This window comes from Ornithorhynchus anatinus, chromosome 10, assembly GCF_004115215.2.
Source record: "Ornithorhynchus anatinus isolate Pmale09 chromosome 10, mOrnAna1.pri.v4, whole genome shotgun sequence".
Classification (NCBI taxonomy): domain Eukaryota; kingdom Metazoa; phylum Chordata; class Mammalia; order Monotremata; family Ornithorhynchidae; genus Ornithorhynchus; species Ornithorhynchus anatinus.
The window spans coordinates 37,114-54,610 of NC_041737.1; the positions used below are offsets into that span (position 1 = coordinate 37,114).

The 17,497-nt window shown below is 53.2% G+C and overlaps 1 protein-coding gene and 1 non-coding gene across 3 annotated transcripts; both read right to left on the bottom strand.

The window, feature by feature from the left end:
* Positions 1-192: 192 nt before the first annotated feature.
* Positions 193-17,241, bottom strand: LOC100076626 (cholesterol side-chain cleavage enzyme, mitochondrial). 2 transcript variants are annotated; one of them, XM_029073621.2, is made up of 9 exons: positions 16,559-17,234; positions 10,423-10,578; positions 8,989-9,188; positions 7,066-7,269; positions 6,738-6,898; positions 5,222-5,388; positions 4,219-4,297; positions 1,210-1,401; positions 193-655 (listed from the first exon to the last, which is right to left on the bottom strand). In XM_029073621.2, the coding sequence occupies exons 1-9, from the start codon at positions 16,897-16,899 to the stop codon at positions 533-535; spliced, it is 1,623 nt and encodes a 540-aa protein (XP_028929454.1). In that variant the 5' UTR covers positions 16,900-17,234; the 3' UTR covers positions 193-532. The 2 variants fall into 2 exon arrangements, with proteins under 2 accessions (XP_028929454.1, XP_028929452.1); XM_029073619.2 differs by lacking the exon at positions 10,423-10,578 and having other exon boundaries at positions 16,559-17,241.
* Positions 11,307-11,445, bottom strand: LOC114814811. Its single transcript, XR_003762608.1, has one exon. It is a non-coding gene; the product is annotated as a small nucleolar RNA SNORA7 (small nucleolar RNA).
* Positions 17,242-17,497: the final 256 nt, after the last annotated feature.

Sequence of the window (17,497 nt, forward strand, 5' to 3'; positions counted from 1 at the left end):
GTAGGAGCAACTAAGTTCAGGAACTGAGATCCTGAAGGAGGGGAGGGGAGATAGAAACCTTCCGTAGACCACTGAAATTTGGCACAGGCACAAAGAGCAGCTATTTCCTGTTTCCCTCAAGAGAGGGTGAGAAGAATCAGGTACCAAAGAGGGACCATCAGAGTCATTTACACTTAGAAATGAGCTACTAAAGGAGGTCCTCCAAGTTGTATTTATTAAGGATTCTGAAGGAAAATGTCCACCATTATCACTGAGATGGTGTAAATTCTGCCTGGAGGCCGGAGGCTGGCCTAGATGGACTTTTTCTGTTCCCTCCACTTAGGGAAGGAGAAGAGTAGGGAGGAGGTGGAGGAGGAGGATGAAGATGGTCTTTTTCAGGGAGATGAGTGAGAAAGTTTTAGGAAGAAGAAGGGTTGGAAGAATCTAGTTGTGTCGATGGATGATGGGGCCAGAAGTGGGTGAGGAAGGGAAAGTGATTGTGCTTGGTCTCTGTAGCTGTTGGCGGTGCCGGGATGTGTGTATGTGTGTGTCCTCACAGCTGGGCCTGGAGGGGGCGGATCTGGAAGACAATGGGACTTTTGGGAATCAGGATGAGATCAAAGGTCGTTTCAACATCCTGAAGTGTTTTGGCTTCAATCTTGAAGTTTTCCAGCATCTGAAAGAGAAAGAGGAGCAGACAGACTGGTGGGTGCCAGACCCCAGGGCCCCTGTCATCCAGATGGGCAGGAAAATGAATATCCTTCTTCTTCTTCTACTTCTAATGATCGTCATCAGTATCATTCACCAAGAAGCTCCTGGCTCCCTTGCTTACCTCCCCCTCCTTCCCCAGGTCCTACAGGGAGGAGGGAAAGCTGGAGGGGCAGAAGGAGGGACCAAGGGGTGAGACTTGTTCTCCTTCAACTCTCTCCCTCCCAACCTGGGCACAGCCCAGTGAGGGACCAGTCCAGTGCTGGGGAACAGCCTAGCTTGAGGACAGATCAGAGGGGAGACAGCCCAGAGTGGGGACAGTCCAGAAAGTAGGGACAAATGGCAGGGGGGAACCATGGTAGGGGACCAGTCTGGGGAGTGGACAGTCTGGAGGAGGGACACCTCGGTGGGGGAACAGCCCAGAGTGGGGACATTCCAGTGGGAGTCTGATGGAGGAACAGTCCGGCGGGGGCAGCCTGGAGGGGGGACAATCCAGCTGGCTAAGAGTGAGGCAGGACTTACGTGGATGAGGAACAGAACCATCTCCGTCTCGGCGATCCTGCGGCCCAAACACTGGCGCACGCCAGAGCCGAAGCTCAGACCCCGGAAATAGGTGGAATCTTTGTGGAGCCAGCGCGAGGGGTCGAACTTGGATGGGTTGGAGAAGAAATTGGGGTCGCGGCCCATGGCGTAGATGGCCACATGCACCAGCGTCTGTGGGGAAGTGGGAAGTGGTGAACAGTTCCTCCTGGGGGCATCTTCTAGCAGAGAGCGTCTAAACCCCCGAGCAGCTTGGAGGACTTTGGGGTCCCGGTGGGGTGAGTGTGTGCACTAAGGGTCCTGTACCCGGGATAGAGTGGGAGTGGAAATTCTGTAGGAGACATCTTCCTGGGGCAGCTGAGAGGGGCGGCTCCACAGGAACTCTGGGACCCTCATGAACCCATCAGAACCCTGGGAGAAAACAGGGGGATTCCAGTCCCCCCCATCACCACCCCCATCCTGAGTGACTCTGACTACAGGGGCCCTGCTCATGGCAGACCCGACTCCCATCTGCCCCCCGCCCCCCAACCTGGAAGTGCAACTTGAACCAGATTCTCCTAACGACGCCCCTAGGGGAGACCCTCCAGACAGCAAACCCCCAGAGAGAGCTTTGGAGCTCCAGACAGTGAACCCCTGGAGAGCTCCTAAGATCTCTGGACAGCAATCCCCCAGAGAGCTCCTCAGAATCCCGGACAGTGAACCCACAGAAAGCTCCTCAGTGCTCTGGACAGTGAATCCCCCACCCCACTCCCAAGAGCTCAAGGTCTCACTGCTACTCCAAGCATCTGTGGGCAGCACAGGCTTACATCCTGGGACTCCCTTTCACTGACTCCCCCCCCTTCACTCCAGGCCCTAGAGAGCCAGGAAGTTTGGGGCGGCAGGGATGGGAAGGGGAGTGCAGGGCCCAGATATGTGAAATGGGCAGGTTTTCTCCAGTGGCTAGGACTCCCAGGGATTAAGGGGATAGGAGAAAATCTCAGGAAAGGGAGACAGAAAAACAGAAACAAAAACAGTCAGGGGTGAGAAGAGGAAGAGATAGGTGGGGACACACACACACTTTCCACACTCTCTCAAACATTCACTCTCAGGTATGCATAACTCACATGCTCACACACACACACACACACACTCTCTCTCTCTCTCTCTCTCTCACACTCAGTTACTCCAGCTGCTGCTGTATGGTCGGAACTGGTAGGCAACCCTTCTCTGGATTCATGGAATCAATCAATCAATCATATTTATTGAGCACTTACTGTGTGCAGAGCACTATACTAAATACCTGGGAGAGTACAATATAACAGAGTTGGTAGACACGTTTCCTTTCCAAAACAAGCTTACCGTGTAGAGGGGGAGACAGACATTAATATGAATGAGTACATTATGCATGCATACATAAGTGCTGTGGGGCTGAGGGAGAAATGAATAAAGGGTGCAAATACTAGTGCAAGAGCAATGCAGGAGGGAGTGGGAGAGGAGGAAATGAAGGCTTAGTTGGGGAAGGCTTCTTGGAGGAGATGGGATTTTACTAAGACTTTGAAGGTGAGGAGACTGAACATCTGTCAGATTTGAATGGGAAGGACATTCCAGCCCAGAGAAGCAGGACGTCAGTGAGAGATCAGTTTCGGTATAGATGACATTGAGGTATGATGAGTAGTTTGGCATTAGAGGAGCGAAGTGTGCGGACTGGTCTTTAATAGGAAATCAGGGAGGTAAGGTAGGAGGAGGCAAGGTGATTGAGTGCTTTAAAGCTGATTGCAAGGAGTTTCTGTTTAATGCAGAGATGGATAATGATAATAACAATGACTGTGGGATTTGTTAAGCACTTTACTATGTCCCAGGCACTGTACTTACAGCTGGGGTAAGTACAAGCCAATCAGGTTAGACACAGTCCCTGTCCCACATGGGGCTCGCAGTCTTAATCTCCATTTTACAGTTGAGGTAACTGAGGCACGGAGAAGTGACTCGCCCACAGTCACACAGTAGACAAGTGGCGGAGCCAGGATTAGAACCCAGTTCCTTCTGATTCCCAGGCTGTGCCTTATCCATTAAGCCACGCTGCTCCTCAGTGGAAGAGCAACCACTGGAGGTTCTTAAGAGTGGAGAAACGTGGACCAAACATCTTTGTAGAAAAATGATCCAGGTAGTAGAGCGAAGTTTGAAATGGAGTGGGGAGAAACAAGAGGCAAAAAAGTCAGCAAGGAGGCTGATGTAGTAATCAAGGTAGGATAGGATAAGTGCCTGGAGTAAGGTGGAAACAGTTTGGATAGAGAGGAAAGGGTGGATTTTAGCCATGTTGTGAAGGTTGAACCGACAGGATTGGCTCACAGACTGAATACTTGGGTTGAATGAGAGAGATGATTGAGGATAACAATAAGGTTATGGGCCTGTGAGACAGGTAGGATGATGGTGCTGTCTAAAGTGATGGGAAAGTCAGAGGGAGGACAGGGTTTGGGTGAGGAGATAAGGAGTTCTGTTTTGGACATGTTAAGTTTGACATCCAAGTACAGATGTCCTGAAGGCAGGAGGAAATGCGAATGCAGAAAAGGAGACGGATCAGGGCTGGAGATGTCGATTTGGTAAGTATCCACATAGAGATGGTAGTTGAAGCCATGGGAGTCAATGAGTTTTACAAGGGAGTGGGTGTAGATGGAGAATAGAAGGTGACCCAGAACTGACTGAGCCTTGAGGGACTCCCACAGTTAGGGGCTAGGAGGCCGAGAAGGAGCCCTCAAAAGAGATTGAAAAGGAGCAGCCAGAGAGATAGATAGGTGGAGAACCAAAAGAGGAAGCCAAGGTTGGATAATGCTTTTAGGAGAAGGGGATGGTCCATAGTGTTGAAGACAGCGGAGAGATTGAAGAGGATGAGGATGGAGTAGAGGATGGAGGGGGAAAAAGGGCACGGCAGCTGACAACCAGGCCGTGGGCCACATATCCTCCTCTCCGATGTCCAGAGGGCAAGGGTGACGTGCACTCTGCTGGCCTGGCACTTACCTTGGGGGGGATAGTGAAGTTTTGGATGACCAACTCCTCCATGGGGTATCTCTGTATGGTCACGGCAACAGGGTGAAGCCTAGTTGAGGGAAGAGACCAGAATCAGCGTTACCTTCAGGGGGCTGCTAGAAATGAGTGGAGGCCCAGGAAGGGGAGCAGCCAGTGGTGAAGGGGATGGTGGCTGGTGGTGAGGAGCTGATGGCCAGTTCTGGGGGTGGTGATGGTGGCCAATGGGGAGGAGATGATGCGCCAGTAGTGAGGGTGATGGTGGCTGTTGGTGGAGGTGGTGGCCAATGGGGTAAAATGAAGTGGCCGGTGGAGACGAGGCGGTGGCCAGCTGTGGAGACCTGGGAGACGAGGGCAGCCCGTGACGGCCCTCACAGACTCCGCCCACAGAGAGACACGTGATGTCACATGCGGGACGCCGGGCACACAGCATAATGTGATGATATCTCACGTGCCACTGAGATATGCTGTGTTTGGGTGATTCTAGAGTGCATTTCCCTGACCCCTTATCCCAGCCTCACTCCAGAGCTGCTGTCTCCCACCCCTGCCCCTGTCCCCATCCTGGGTCCCCGGGAACAAGGGAGTCGCTTCCAAGCCACCACGGGAGCCGACAGGGAAGGGAAGGAGGCTGAAGTTGCCAGAAAGGGAAACTCCAGACAACAAAGGTTTTTGATGTCATTTTGGCATTGGACATGGGGCAGCGCTGGAAACTGGCCAAACGTGGCCACTGTCCTAGAGACCGGTCCTGAACTCTGGGGATTGGTTCTAGGAAAAGGCAGAAACCATAAGAGTGTCAACCTCTGGATCCATTTCTGAGCTCTCCTTCTCTGTTCCTCTACCTTGCTTCCAGTTTCCTCCCCTTTCTTCCTTTCTTCTGGGGCCTCCCTCCTGGGCAGGGATGGGCAGGCGCAGGAGAATCCGAGCCTGCCCTAGGGTCAGGTGTTGGTGGGGGGGTGAAGGAGAGGTGTCCCCCTGCTTTAGGGGTGGGAGGGCTCACCTCAACGTCTCCTTGATGGCGGCTCGGAGCAGTGGCACAGAGTTCAGCATCTTGGACATGTCTCCCTGCGAGGCCTTCCGGGCGTCCAGGACTTCCCTGCGGATCTGCTCTTGCACGAAGACGCTGCGGGTCAGCTCGTACAGGGCCCACTGGAGGGTCATGGAGGTCTGTGGAGAGGAGCCGGGCCACAGGAAGGAGCCTTGAGAACACGCCTGGCCCCAGCTCGCACCGGATGTGCGGCCGGGTTGGGGCACTCTGGACCAGGGCTGACTTCAGAGCTATTAGTGGAAAACCCCAAGGCCCCGAGTGCGGTGAGCAATCCCTGAGCCCCAGGGCCCCGGGATGAAGCCAAGAAAGGAGAGGACATGGCAGACACTAAAATGGCGGTTGCACGTCGGTACACTTTATGACATCGGTTGTCCCCTCCAGACCCCTCCCTTGCCCCGACCCCTCCCTTGCCCCCCGGCCACAGGCGCCAAATCCCTCGAAGGCCGTTCTTGCCCCTCTGCTGCCCAACCTCCCTTTCCTCTCTCCACCAACATCCTCCTCCCCGCCAAAACCAGTCTCCCCCACCAGATCTCCTTTTGCCATTCCTAGAGACTGCCCAGATGATCGACACCAATTCAGCCTGAGGAGTTGTCCGATTCCTATGCCTCCCAACTTCCTCACTGCTGTCCCCCACCCCAGGACTGCCTCCCGCCAGCCTCCTCCCCGTTGCGACTGTCTGCTCCCCCGCCCCTGCCCTCGAAGCCCTGGCAGCCGACCCTTCTCCCGGGGTCATGGGGTCTGAGGGGGTGGTTCCATGTCGGTGTTCTGGGTCATATTGTGGGCAGGAATGAGGGTGAGGGGTGAGTTCCAGGCCCATCACTTTTCAGGGGAGATCGAGAACCTTTCCCTCAAGTAATGCCATTGACTCAAAGGCCACGGCAGCCTGTGCTAGGACGAGGTAGTAGTGGCAAGTCGAGGCAGGTTGTGGTTGACAGGCCATAGCAGGTTGAGGCAGATTGTGACAGGTCGTGGCTGGTTGCGGTAGGACAAGGGGGTTGCCACAGGACGAGGCAGGATGAAGCAGATAGTGGCGGGTCATGCAGGATGTGGTGGGTCAAGGGGGTCGTGGCAGGATGAGGAGGGTTGAGGTAGGTCGTGGCAGGTCGTGGAACAGCTTCGTTTGACACTGACCCTCCATGTTTTCACCCAAGGTAACTTCAGCTTCCTCTGGTGCCCTCCAGGACATAGCCAGGCTCTGGGGCTTTGGAGCTTGTCACCAGGTCCACCCCTCCCAGGCTGTGTGATCTTGGCAAGTCGTTCAACCTCTCCACTTCAATTCACCTCCCCTCCCTCACTTTCTTGCCCCATTTGCTAGAGATGTCAACTGAATCCCCTAAGATTACGAGTCTGCCAGTTCTCAGTGCAGATAACCAGCCAGGCACAATTGGGGGTAGGGTCAGTGCCTTCTGGTGGGAATCTGCTTCATCAGAAGAGCCCTCCCCAACATATCTGGCTTCTTCCTCCTTACCGTGTCCACGCCTCCCGCCATCAGCTCTGTCATATTGGCTTTGATGGCTTCATGGGACATTTTCTCATTGAGTAGGAGGCTTCCCAGAATACCCCTAAATTTCTGGGGATCCCCTCGTTTGTGCTTTAATTCCTGGTAGGTGTTTTCCATAAATCTGTCCGCTGAGAGAGGAAGGGAGGGAGGAAAGAGAGAAACAGAGTGAGACAGGAAAAGGTGTGGGGGGAGAGGGAGAGAGGCCTCCCATGCCCCCTGAAGCCTGCCCCCGAGCCTGCCTTCACGGGTCCGCTCCGGTAGCGTGGCCTCCCCGGCCTGCCTCCTGCCCTCTGACCTTGGGTGAAAATGGTGTCCCAGGCTTGCACGTGCTCCCTCCAGGCCTTGGCGTTGACAGTGCTGAACAGGAACGGGGGTGTGTAGAGCATGATCCCCGTGGTGTGGAACATGGTGCTCACAGCCTCGATGAACTGCTCGGCCTCGTGGTTCACCACCTGTTCCAGGAGGCCCAGCCGCTCCCCGTACAAGATTTTGCAGACGGCTGGTGGCCAGAGGGCAGAGAAAGCGCCGGCACCGAGTCACACGACGGCACTCGCCCCTCTGCATGCTGGCCGCCTCCCATGCCCCTCCTCCGTGCCCCCCAACCTCCGACCCGGCGGCCACTACAGGGCCTGCCCAGCTCCGGGGGCAGGGCAGACTCGAGCATGGGTTACCCTCACTTTACCCAGTCATGCTCCTCTTGCTGCTAAAGATGTCTGTGAAAGGAGATTCTACAAGTCCTTCATGTGACCAGGAAGGGCACCCTGTGGTCTACTCTAACTCCCTCCTTTTGCAATTTCAGTCTGTTCCCCTTGTATTGTCAGTGGGACTGAAGGACAGCTTCTGGGCTGAGGGGATTTGTGGGTTCACGCCATCATTCCCCAGTTCAGCAAGTTATATAGACTCAGGGCTGGAGAAGGGTACCACTGGTCCCACCTCAATCTATTAGTGGTATTTATTGAGTGCTTACTGTGAGCACAACACCGACCAAAGCACTTGGGAGAGTCCAATGTCATAAAGGTGAGAGACAAGCTCCCCGCCCACAGGCAGCACCCAGCTATTCTCCCCTCCCTGCAAAGGAAGGACTAGGGCCAGGGTAGCCCCTGGAAAGGGATGGCGAGGGAAGCATGGCTTAGTGGAAAGAGCCCAGGTATGGGAGTCAGAGGTCAGGGGTTCTAATCCTGCCTCTGCCACTTGTCAGCTGTGTGACTTTGGGCAAGTCACTTCATTTCTCTGTGCCTCAGTTACTTCATCTGTAAAATGGGGATTAAGACTATGAGCCCCCACGTGGGACAACCTGATTACCTTCTATCTACCCCAGCGCTTAGAATAGTGCTTGGCACATAGTAAGCACTTAACAAATATCATCATTATTATTATCATTATTATTATGGACCCTCCCTCCCCCGAAGAGAATGGAATGGAGTTGTGGCAGTATTCGGTCCTCCTGTTCTTCTTCCCCTCTCTCCTACCCATCCACTCTCTGTTTCCAACACATCCCAGCTCACCACCCCCCCCATTCCTCCAAAGCTCATCCACCTCACCATGCCACATTTTCTACTCCTCAGACTCCAATCTCTTTCTCCCACCTGGAACTCCTTCTTCCTTCAAATCTTCCAGACCAAGACCACAGCTTTCCTCCATCTTCAAAGGCTCCTGAAATCCTACTTCCTCCAGGAAGCCTTCCCTGATTAGGCTCCACCTTCCCAGGCCTCATCCATTCAACAGCCACCATTAGAATTTAGGCACAGTCTCTATTTCTATTAACTTGCATTAATATGAACTCACATTCACTTTTTTAAAATCTCTTCAACTTTTCAAACACCTGCTATCAGCAGCTGTAGTGATTTTCTCTCTTTCTCCTCCTCTTTCTCCTCTTCTTCCTCCTCCCCCCACTCTTTCTGACTGGCTTACGTCAAACTCCCTCCCCCATTAGATTGCTCTTTGAGGGCTGAGACCGTGTCTCTTACTCTATTTTCCCCTCCCCAGAACTTACTACAGTGCTCTGCTCACAGTAGATGTTCCAGGCAAGTACCAACTGGTTGACTGATGGGGAGGGATCAGAAGTAGAGCTCCCCTTCGTTGCACTGCCCACCTCCACCCCTACCCCGCACTTTCTCCCTCCCATTCACTAACTCTCGCAGGGCCCAGGCATTGCCAGGCTCAGTCCCCGGAGAGGGACTGGCCCAGCCCCAGCCTCAGCCTCAGCCCCTGGACTCACACTCTAGGGAGAAGCAGAAGAGTTCCTGTGCGAGGTTGATTGTCAGCTTCTCCTGGTCACTCTGTGCCATACGGGTTTGGATGAGTTTGACGAAATCTTCGGACACCTCGTTCAAGATGGGGACGAAGCGGTCTACCACCTCGGGGGCCAAGGCTTCTCGATTCAGGGTCAGCCGATCTCTTTTCCACCCTTCGCCATTTCTGGACAGCAGAAGGCCGAGGCCAATGAGAGCTGAGGCTCCAGGTGTGGCTGGGGGAAGGCGCTCTGAGACGCTGGCCATCAGACCTATGGGCTGGCCATGTGTGTGGTGGTGGTGGTGGGATGGGGGGGAGGCCTGGGCAGGGGCTCACCTTTAAGGCCTCATCCCATCCCATCCCATCCCATCCCATCCCATCCCATCCCATCCCATCCCATCCCATCCCATCCCACCTGGTCTCCTGGGGGCATTGCAGGGAACAGGGGATCATGGGACATGTCTCGGGCCTGTCAGGATCTGGGAAAAGCCTGTCTAGGTCTTGCGGGTGGTGGAGGACGGGGGTGAGGGAGATTCAGGAAAGGGCCTCTAGAGCCTGGGAGGGAGCAGAGGAGGGAGATAGTGTGAGGGAGGGGAGATGGGAGGATAAGGTTGGCATGGGAGAGCAACAGAAGGAAAGGAAAAGGGAAGAGGAGAGGGAAGGGAAAGGAAGAGGAGGAAAAGGGCCAAGGGGAGGCAGGGTAGGAGAGCTGAGAGGCTCCTTGAATTGTCTGATGAGGACTAAGCAGCAATGATAGCAGTTCAAGATAGGGTAGGGGTCAGGAGGGGATGTGGGACACAGGAGAGGGGACAAGGCATGGGGGTGAGGGTAACTGAAGTGAAGAGACCCAGAAAGCCAGGGAGCAGGAGCCTCTACCTGAGTTGCTCCCACTAGCCCGGGCCAGGAGTGAGAGAGGGACAGGGGAATGGGATGAGGGTTGCAGAGCAAGGCCAGGGGAGAATGACTGGGGACAAAGGAAAATGACTGGAGAGCAGGAAGGGGGCACAGATGGGGGAGCAGGACAGGAACAGGGGAGCGTGACCCTGAAGCAGGACAGGGAAAGGGGAGTGGGTTGGGTGAGTGCGACTGAGGTGGGCAAACGGGATAGGAATCAGTGAGCAAGACGGGGATAGGGGAGAGTGTTGCGGGGAGTGGGACAGGGACAGGGAAGAGGGATGGGTGAATTGGCTGGGGCAGGGGGAGGAGGAGAGGAGCAAGGGAATGGGGTGAAAGAGTGGGGGTGTGGGAGCAGGACAGGGACAGGGAGGGGAGGGGACGGGGACAAGGGAGGAGGAGAGGGACAGGGGATGGGGTGAAAGAGTGGAACGAGGGAGCAGGACAGAGATGGGAGGGCAATGGGACTGGGACCAGAGGGGACCAGGAATGGGAAGGTTCCCCAGGAGTTGGGCCCATCACTCACTTGAGCAGGGCACCGAAGGGTTTGTTCTGACTCCGGCGGTAAGCGACCCACGACGGGATCCGGAACCTCTCCGGGTTAGAGCCCTCCTTCTTAAACAGTATGGCAGCGTCGTTGGGGTGGATGATATTCACACTGTCCACATTACCCAGTCTCTCCCTGGGTGGGGAGATGCCTGAGGTCAGAGACAGGTCCAGAAGAAGGTTCCACAGAGGCAGGGTCAGGGCAAGGTCTGAGGCAGGCCAGCTGCCAACAGCCCTTTCTCCGAGTCTGGGGTGAGTAAACCCTCCAGCCGAATTCAGACGTTTCTCCTAGGGTGGGATCTGTGACAACCTAGCAGTCCTGGGACCACAAGGACTGCAACTTGTTCAAGAGAGTTTAAGAAATTCCTCTGATCAATTACAAATGTTGCCAATGAAAACAAAGGGAAAGAGACCGAGAGAGAGACTTATTCACCAGCTTCAGGGGAATGCGTGTCAGGATATAATAGTAGTCAACTCAATTAATAACTGTGCCAGTTAATATTTGTTAAGTTCTTACTATGCTTACTATGTACCAAGCACTATATTGATCTGGGATAGATACAGTGTATGCAGATTCATTCATTCATTCAATCCGTGATCAGTGTGCAGAGCACTGTACTAAGCGGTTGGGAGAGTCTTGTCTTGTGCCGTCGAGTCGTTTCCGATCCATAGCGACACCATGGACACGTCTCTCCCAGAACGCCCCGTTCTCCACCTGCAATTAATCTGGTAGTGTATCTGTAGAGTTTTCTTGGTAAAGACACGGAAATGGTTGACCACTGCCACCTTTCACACAGTAAACCCGAGTCTGTCCTCGACTCTCTCCCATGCCGCTGCCGCCTAGCATGGGTGAGTTTTGACTCGACTTGTAGCAGGATTGCCTTCCACTCACTAGCCGCTGCCCAAGCTAGGAATGGAATGGGTAGGCCTCTGCTTGACTTTCCCTCCTGTAGCAGAGACTGGTAGAGTACTGGAAACTCTCCAGGTGAGACACTGAGAGGAGGCTTGGGAGAATACAATACAGCAATAAACACCCTGCCTAAAACAGGCTTACAGTCTAGGGTTGGGGGAGGCAGACATCAATACAAACAAATAAAATAACTAATAATAATAATAATGTTGGTATTTGTTAAGCGCTTACTATGTGCCGAGCACTGTTCTAAGCGCTGGGATAGACATAGGGGAATCAGGTTGTCCCACGTGGGGCTCACAGTCTTAATCCCCATTTTACAGATGAGGGAACTGAGGCACAGAGAAGTGAAGTGACTTGCCCACGGTCACACAGCCGACAAGTGGCAGAGCTGGGATTCGAACTCATGAGCCCTGACTCCAAAGCCCGTGCTCTTTCCACTGAGCCACGCTATGTACTTAAGTGTTGTGGAGTAGGTGGGGGGAAGAGCAAAAGGGAACAAGTCAGGGCGACACAGAAGGGAGTGGGAGATGAGGAAAAGTGGGGCATAGTCTGGGAAGGCCTCTTGGAGGAGAGGCTTTGAAGGTGGGGAGAGTAATTGTCTGTCGGGTTTGAGGAGGTTGGGCTTTCCAAGCCAGAGGCCGGACGTGGGCCGGGGTTGGCGGTGAGATGGGCGAGATGGAGGCACAGTGAGAAGGTTGGTGCTAGAGGAGGGAAGTGTGCACGCTGGGTTGTAGAAGGAGAGAAGTGAGGTGAGGTAGGAGGGGGCAAGGTGGTGGAGTGCTTTAAAGCTGATGATGAGGAGTTTTTAATAATAATAATAATAATGATGTTGATATTTGTTAATTGCTTACTATTGCCGAGCACTGTTCCAAGTGCTGGGGTAGATACAGGTCAGGTTGTCCCACATGAGGCTCACAGTCTTAATTCCCATTTTACAAAGGAGGTAACTGAGGCACCGAGAAGTTAAGTGACTTGCCCAAAGTCACACAGCTGACAGGCGGTGGAGCCGGGATTAGAACCCATGACCTCTGATTCCCAAGCCCATGCTCTTGCTCTTTCCACTGAGCCCCACGGCAGAGCATGGGCTTAGGAGTCAGATGACATGGGTTCGAATCCTGGCTCCGCTGCTTGTCAGCTGTTTGTGGGCAAGTCACTTAACTTCTTTGTGCCTCAGTTACCTCGTCTGTAAAATGGAGATGAAGATTGTGAGCCTCATGTGGGACAACCTGATTACCTTGTATCTACCCCAGCCCTTAGAACAGTCCTCTGCACATAGTTAGCGCTTAAGAAATACCGACATTATTATTATTTCCACTGAGCCATGCTGCTCTTGATTCGGAGGTGGACAGACAACCACAGGAGTCTTTTGAGGACTAGGGTGATATGTCCTGAACGTTTCTGTAGAAAGATGATCCGGACAGCAGAGTGAAGTATGGGCTGGAGTGAGGAGAGATAGGAGGCTGAGAGGTCAGCAAGGATGCTGATGCAGCAATCTAGGCGGGAAAGGATGAGTGATTGTAGTAACGTGGTATCAGTTTGGATGGAGAGTGAAAGGGTGGATTTTAGTGATGATGTGAAGGTGGGACCGACGGGATTTAGTGCTGAGTTGACTATGTGGTTGAATGACAGAGAGGAGATAACGCTGAGGTTACGGGCTCATGAGATAGGAAGGATGGTGGTGTCGCCTACAGCGATGCCATCTACAGGGGCTGAACAGGGTTTGGGTGGGACGATAAGGAGCTCTGTTTTGGACATGTTAAGTTTGAGGTGATGGGAGGACATCCAAGAAGAGATGTCTTGAAGACAGGAGGAGATGTGAGACTGGAGAGAGGAAGAGAGATCAGGGCTGGAGATGTAGATTTGGGAATCATCCACACAGAGATGACAGTTAAAGTCATGGGAGCGAATGAGTTCTCCAAGGGAGTGAGTGGGTGTAGATGGAGAACAGAAGGGGGCCCAGAACTGAATCAGTTAGAGGATGGGAGATAGAGGAGGAGCCCCAAAGGAGACTGAGAATAAGTAGCCAGAGAGATAAGAAGAGAACTAGGAGAGGACAGAGTCAGTGAGGAGGCTAGGTTGGATAACATTTCCAGGAGATCAGGGACGCAGCCCTTGGCCTATATTGGGCTCACGGTCTAAGTAGGATGGAGAATGGATAGTAAATGCCCATTTTACAGATGAGGAAATTGAGGCATAGAGAAGTAGAGATACTGACCCAGGATCCCACAGAGCAGGTAAGTGGCAGAGCTGGGATTAGAACCCAATTCCCCTGATTCCCAGATCTGTGCTCTCTCTCCAGGCCAGTTCCTTCTCCATCTGTGGCTATTATCTCCTAGGGGGCAGTGACTGGCACACACTCTTCAAACGGGGGTAATGAATGGTCAACACATCCATCCCTCTGCCTTCAGGCAGCAAGGCAACCGAACTATTCCAAACCGATGGGGGACAGAAACAGAAGGGGACATCCACACGTAGACCCAGACCAGACCCCGGAGACACCTCCAGCCTCCCCCAGCTTTCCTCCCAACACTCTCAGACTCCTTCACCTGCAGAGAGGCAGAAATGGCCACCAGAAAGCCCAGTGAATAACTCACAACCCAGAGGAGATGCCAGGGACCATGGCGCACAGTAGTGGCTTTGTCCCTTCGATAGCCTGTTGCTGTTGGCAGTGGACCTCAGAGGTCCATTTAGAGCACCAGCCCTGAGAGCCCAGGGAAAGGAGTCAGTGCTGGGAATTCCCGTCTTCCCATGTCCCCCTCTTTTCTCCCCCCAGAAATACAGATCCCTTCTGGGTGGCTTAGATGTCCAGTCCAGGGCAGCCATCTAAGGGCAACGCTGGGCCCAGGCTTCTAGCCTGATATACATAAAAATATAGAAATAAAATGCTAATACAGTATGAATATTTTATATTAAAATGTACGCTTAAAAAAGGTATTTGTTAAGCGCTTACTATGTACTACACAGTGTAGTGAGCGCTGGGGTAGACACACACTAATCGGGTTGGAAAATATCCCTGTCCCACATGGGCTTACAGTCTTAATCCCCATTTTACAGATGAAGTAACTGAGGCACAGAATTATGACAGTAATGATAATAATCATTCTAGTAGTAATATTAAGGGGATTAGTTAAGCACTTACTTTGTGACAAGTACTGCATTAAGACTGTGAGCCCCAGGTGGGACAGGGACTATGTCCAACCTGATTAGCTTCTATCTACCCCAGTGCTTAGAACAGTGCTTTGCACATAGTAAGTGCTTAAAAGTACCATGATTATTATATTAAGTGCTGGAGTGAATCCAACATAATCAGGTCAGATAAAGTCAGTCCCTATCCCACCCACATGGGGCTCACAGTCCAAGTAGGAGAGAGAATAAGTACCGAATCCCCATTTTACAGATTGAGAAACTGAGGCAGAGAGAAGTAAGGTGAAAGGATATTAGTAGAGGCACACAGTCAGGGCTCAGTAAATACGATTGAATGAATGGCTTTTCTGCAGCCCTGCCCCCGCTCTACCCCTACCCAAGGGTTCCGGGGGGGGGGGTTGGGCAAGGAAAGCTGGACGGGATCAAGGACCGAGATAAAGCAAGTATGCAGCCTTGGAGAGGAGACAGCTCAGAGAGGAGTGGCAGGGGGAGGGGAGGGGGGGAAGGGGTGGAGGGGTCTCTCTCCTCGGGCACCATCCATTGTGGACCCGTGACCAAGTCTCCCCCAACCGGGCTTTTTATCAGCAATGACAGTTTGTCTTTTCCTTCAGCCCAACTCTGGCCTGGCTGGCAAGGGACCGAAGGGTTGCAGGAGTCCCCAGTCTGATGGCTCGGTTGAGCTCCCCTCACCTGATGAATGTGTGTGTGTGTGTGTGGGGGGGCTCATTGCGGTCAGCATCTCTGCATCCTCATCTCTCAACTCCCCCCCCAACAAAACCCCAAACCCAGTCGGAAGTAACGTGGCTTAGTGGTAAGAGCCCTGGCTCGGGAGTCAGAGGCCATGGGTCCTAATCCCGACTCTGCCACTTGTCTGCTATGTGTCCTTGGCAAGCCGCTTAATTTCTCAGTGCCTCAGTTCCCTCATCTGTAAAAGGAGGATTAAGACTGTGAGCCCCACGTGGGACAACTTGATTAGCTTGTGCATACCCCAGTGCTTAGAACAGTGCTTGGCACATGGCAAGCACTTAACAAGTACTATTATTATTATTATTATTATTAATGATAAAGAGAAACATCCATTATTATTATTATTAATAAGAGAAACATCCATCCGCCCTTGGAAGCACAAGTCCCTTGTTTCACCCCCGGGGAAACAGAGCAAGCGCAAAGGTTAGGAAGGGTTAGGAAAGGTGAGCAGGAGCCAAGGAATGGTGGGGAATTGGTGGTGGGTCTCAGGAGCAAGGAGGAGGGACGGGGAAGGAAAGGGAAAGGATGGGAGAAAAGGAGGGAGAGAAAAGAGAGAGAGGACCCGGGAATGAAGGGGTGGGGGTGGTGTGGGGGGCCAGGGAAGGGAACTGGGAAAGGAGAGGGGAAAGGAGAGATTAACCTATCAATAGTATTTATCATGTTTAGAACACCTTACTAAGCTTTGCTGTCTGATCTTGGGCAAATCACTCAATTTCTCCTCTATGGAGCTTGGTGTAGTGGTTAGAGCACAGGCCTGGGAGTCAGAAAGTTATGGGTTCTAATTCAGAATCTACCATTTGTCTGCTGTGTGTGTGACCTTGGGTAAGTCACTTCATTTTTCTGTGCTTTCAGTTACCTCATCTGTAAAATGGGGATTGAGACTGTGAACCCCATGTAGGTCAGGGACTGTGTCCAACCTGGTTTCTCGTATCTACCCCAGCACTTAGTACAGTGCCTCATACATAGTAAATGCTTAACATATAGCAAAATTATTTTTTATCATACAATAGAATAGGTAGACAGGATCCCTGCCCCCAAGGAGCTAGAGGAGGGAGGAGGCAAGGGAGAGGGGATGAGGATGGAAGAAGAAATAGAAGAAGGGACAGAAGAGGGAGAGGAGAAGGGAATGGAGATGGGAGAGAGGAGGGAGCCGGAAAGGGAGAAAGGAAAGAACGGGGAAGGGAGAGGGGAGGGAATGGGAAGGGAGAGGGGGCTTCACAGGATTAAGGACAATTCTGGAGAGTCTTCCACATGCAGAGGTCTGAAAGGCAGATTGACAGAACCCAGAAAGGAAGGAGGGGCTGCTCCTTACCGGTAAATGGGCCCGAACCTTTTGAACTTCTCAATCATGAGGTTGTGCACGTCGTGGAAGCCGTTTGCCCTCCAGAAGCGGTACAGATTCCACCATCCATGCCGCCATTCTCCTGGCAACTCATTGAAGGGCCTGGGCTCCTCAGGGTATAGTGGGAGGGAACCCGGGTTCCCGGCTGAGACAGAGGTCAGGTTCCTGGCTGAGACATAGGCCGGTTCCCTGACTGAGAAGAGTTGTTTCGGGACCCTGGTTTTCCAGACCTTGGCCCCACTGGCGCTGATCCTTAGGCAGCCGCTCTTGGACAAGGCTGGCAGACGGACGGTTCCCCATGTTAACATCATGGAAGGGCGTGGGCAGGAAGAGGGGAGAGTCGTCAGTGGCTGCCGCTGCTGTGTTGGGTTGTGCTGGGCTTTGTTGGGCTCTGCTGCGTTGTGTGGAATTGTGCTGTGTTGCGTTATGCTGTGCTGTGCTGTGCTATGCTGAGCTGGGCTAAGCTGGACGGGGCTGGTTCTCCTGAACTGTGGCGTCCCGGGCTGTGCCAGGCTGTGCCGTGCCAGGTGGTGCTGAGCTGTGCTGTGCTGAGTCGTGCTGTGCTGTGCTGGGCTGTGCTGGGCTGTGTTGTCAGGTTGTGCTGTGCTGTGGTGTCCTCTCAGCAGGGACCTCCCTAGCTCCTAGCAGCCTGTCCTTATAATACTGCCACCTCAAGGATACTTGCTGGGAGTGATTGCAGGCAGACAGGCTCCCTCTGCCTCCCACCCCTTCCCCCAGCTCGCCTCCCATCACTCTCTCCCAGACAGGCAGTGCCAGAGGCAAGCGAAGGCAGGACTGCCTGTCCCTGAGCTGTTGGACGGTGGGCAAGGCCAAGGACTGGAGTTTGTTTATCTGAGGGAGAGATCACGCTGACAAGACAAGGAGAAACAGGGTCCAGGCAACCAGTCC

What these genes read in the sequence shown, in the direction of transcription:
- LOC100076626 (XM_029073621.2), bottom strand. Translation starts at nt 16,899, where the DNA reads ATGATGTTAACATGGGGAACCGTCCGTCTGCCAGCCTTGTCCAAGAGC. An exon ending in AGGTTCGGGCCCATTTACCG is followed by an intron (nt 10,579 to 16,558) that starts GTAAGGAGCAGC and finishes CTCCCCACCCAG; the next exon opens with GGAGAGACTGGGTAATGTGG. An exon ending in CTTCTGCTTCTCCCTAGAGT is followed by an intron (nt 7,270 to 8,988) that starts GTGAGTCCAGGG and finishes TCTGGCCACCAG; the next exon opens with CCGTCTGCAAAATCTTGTAC.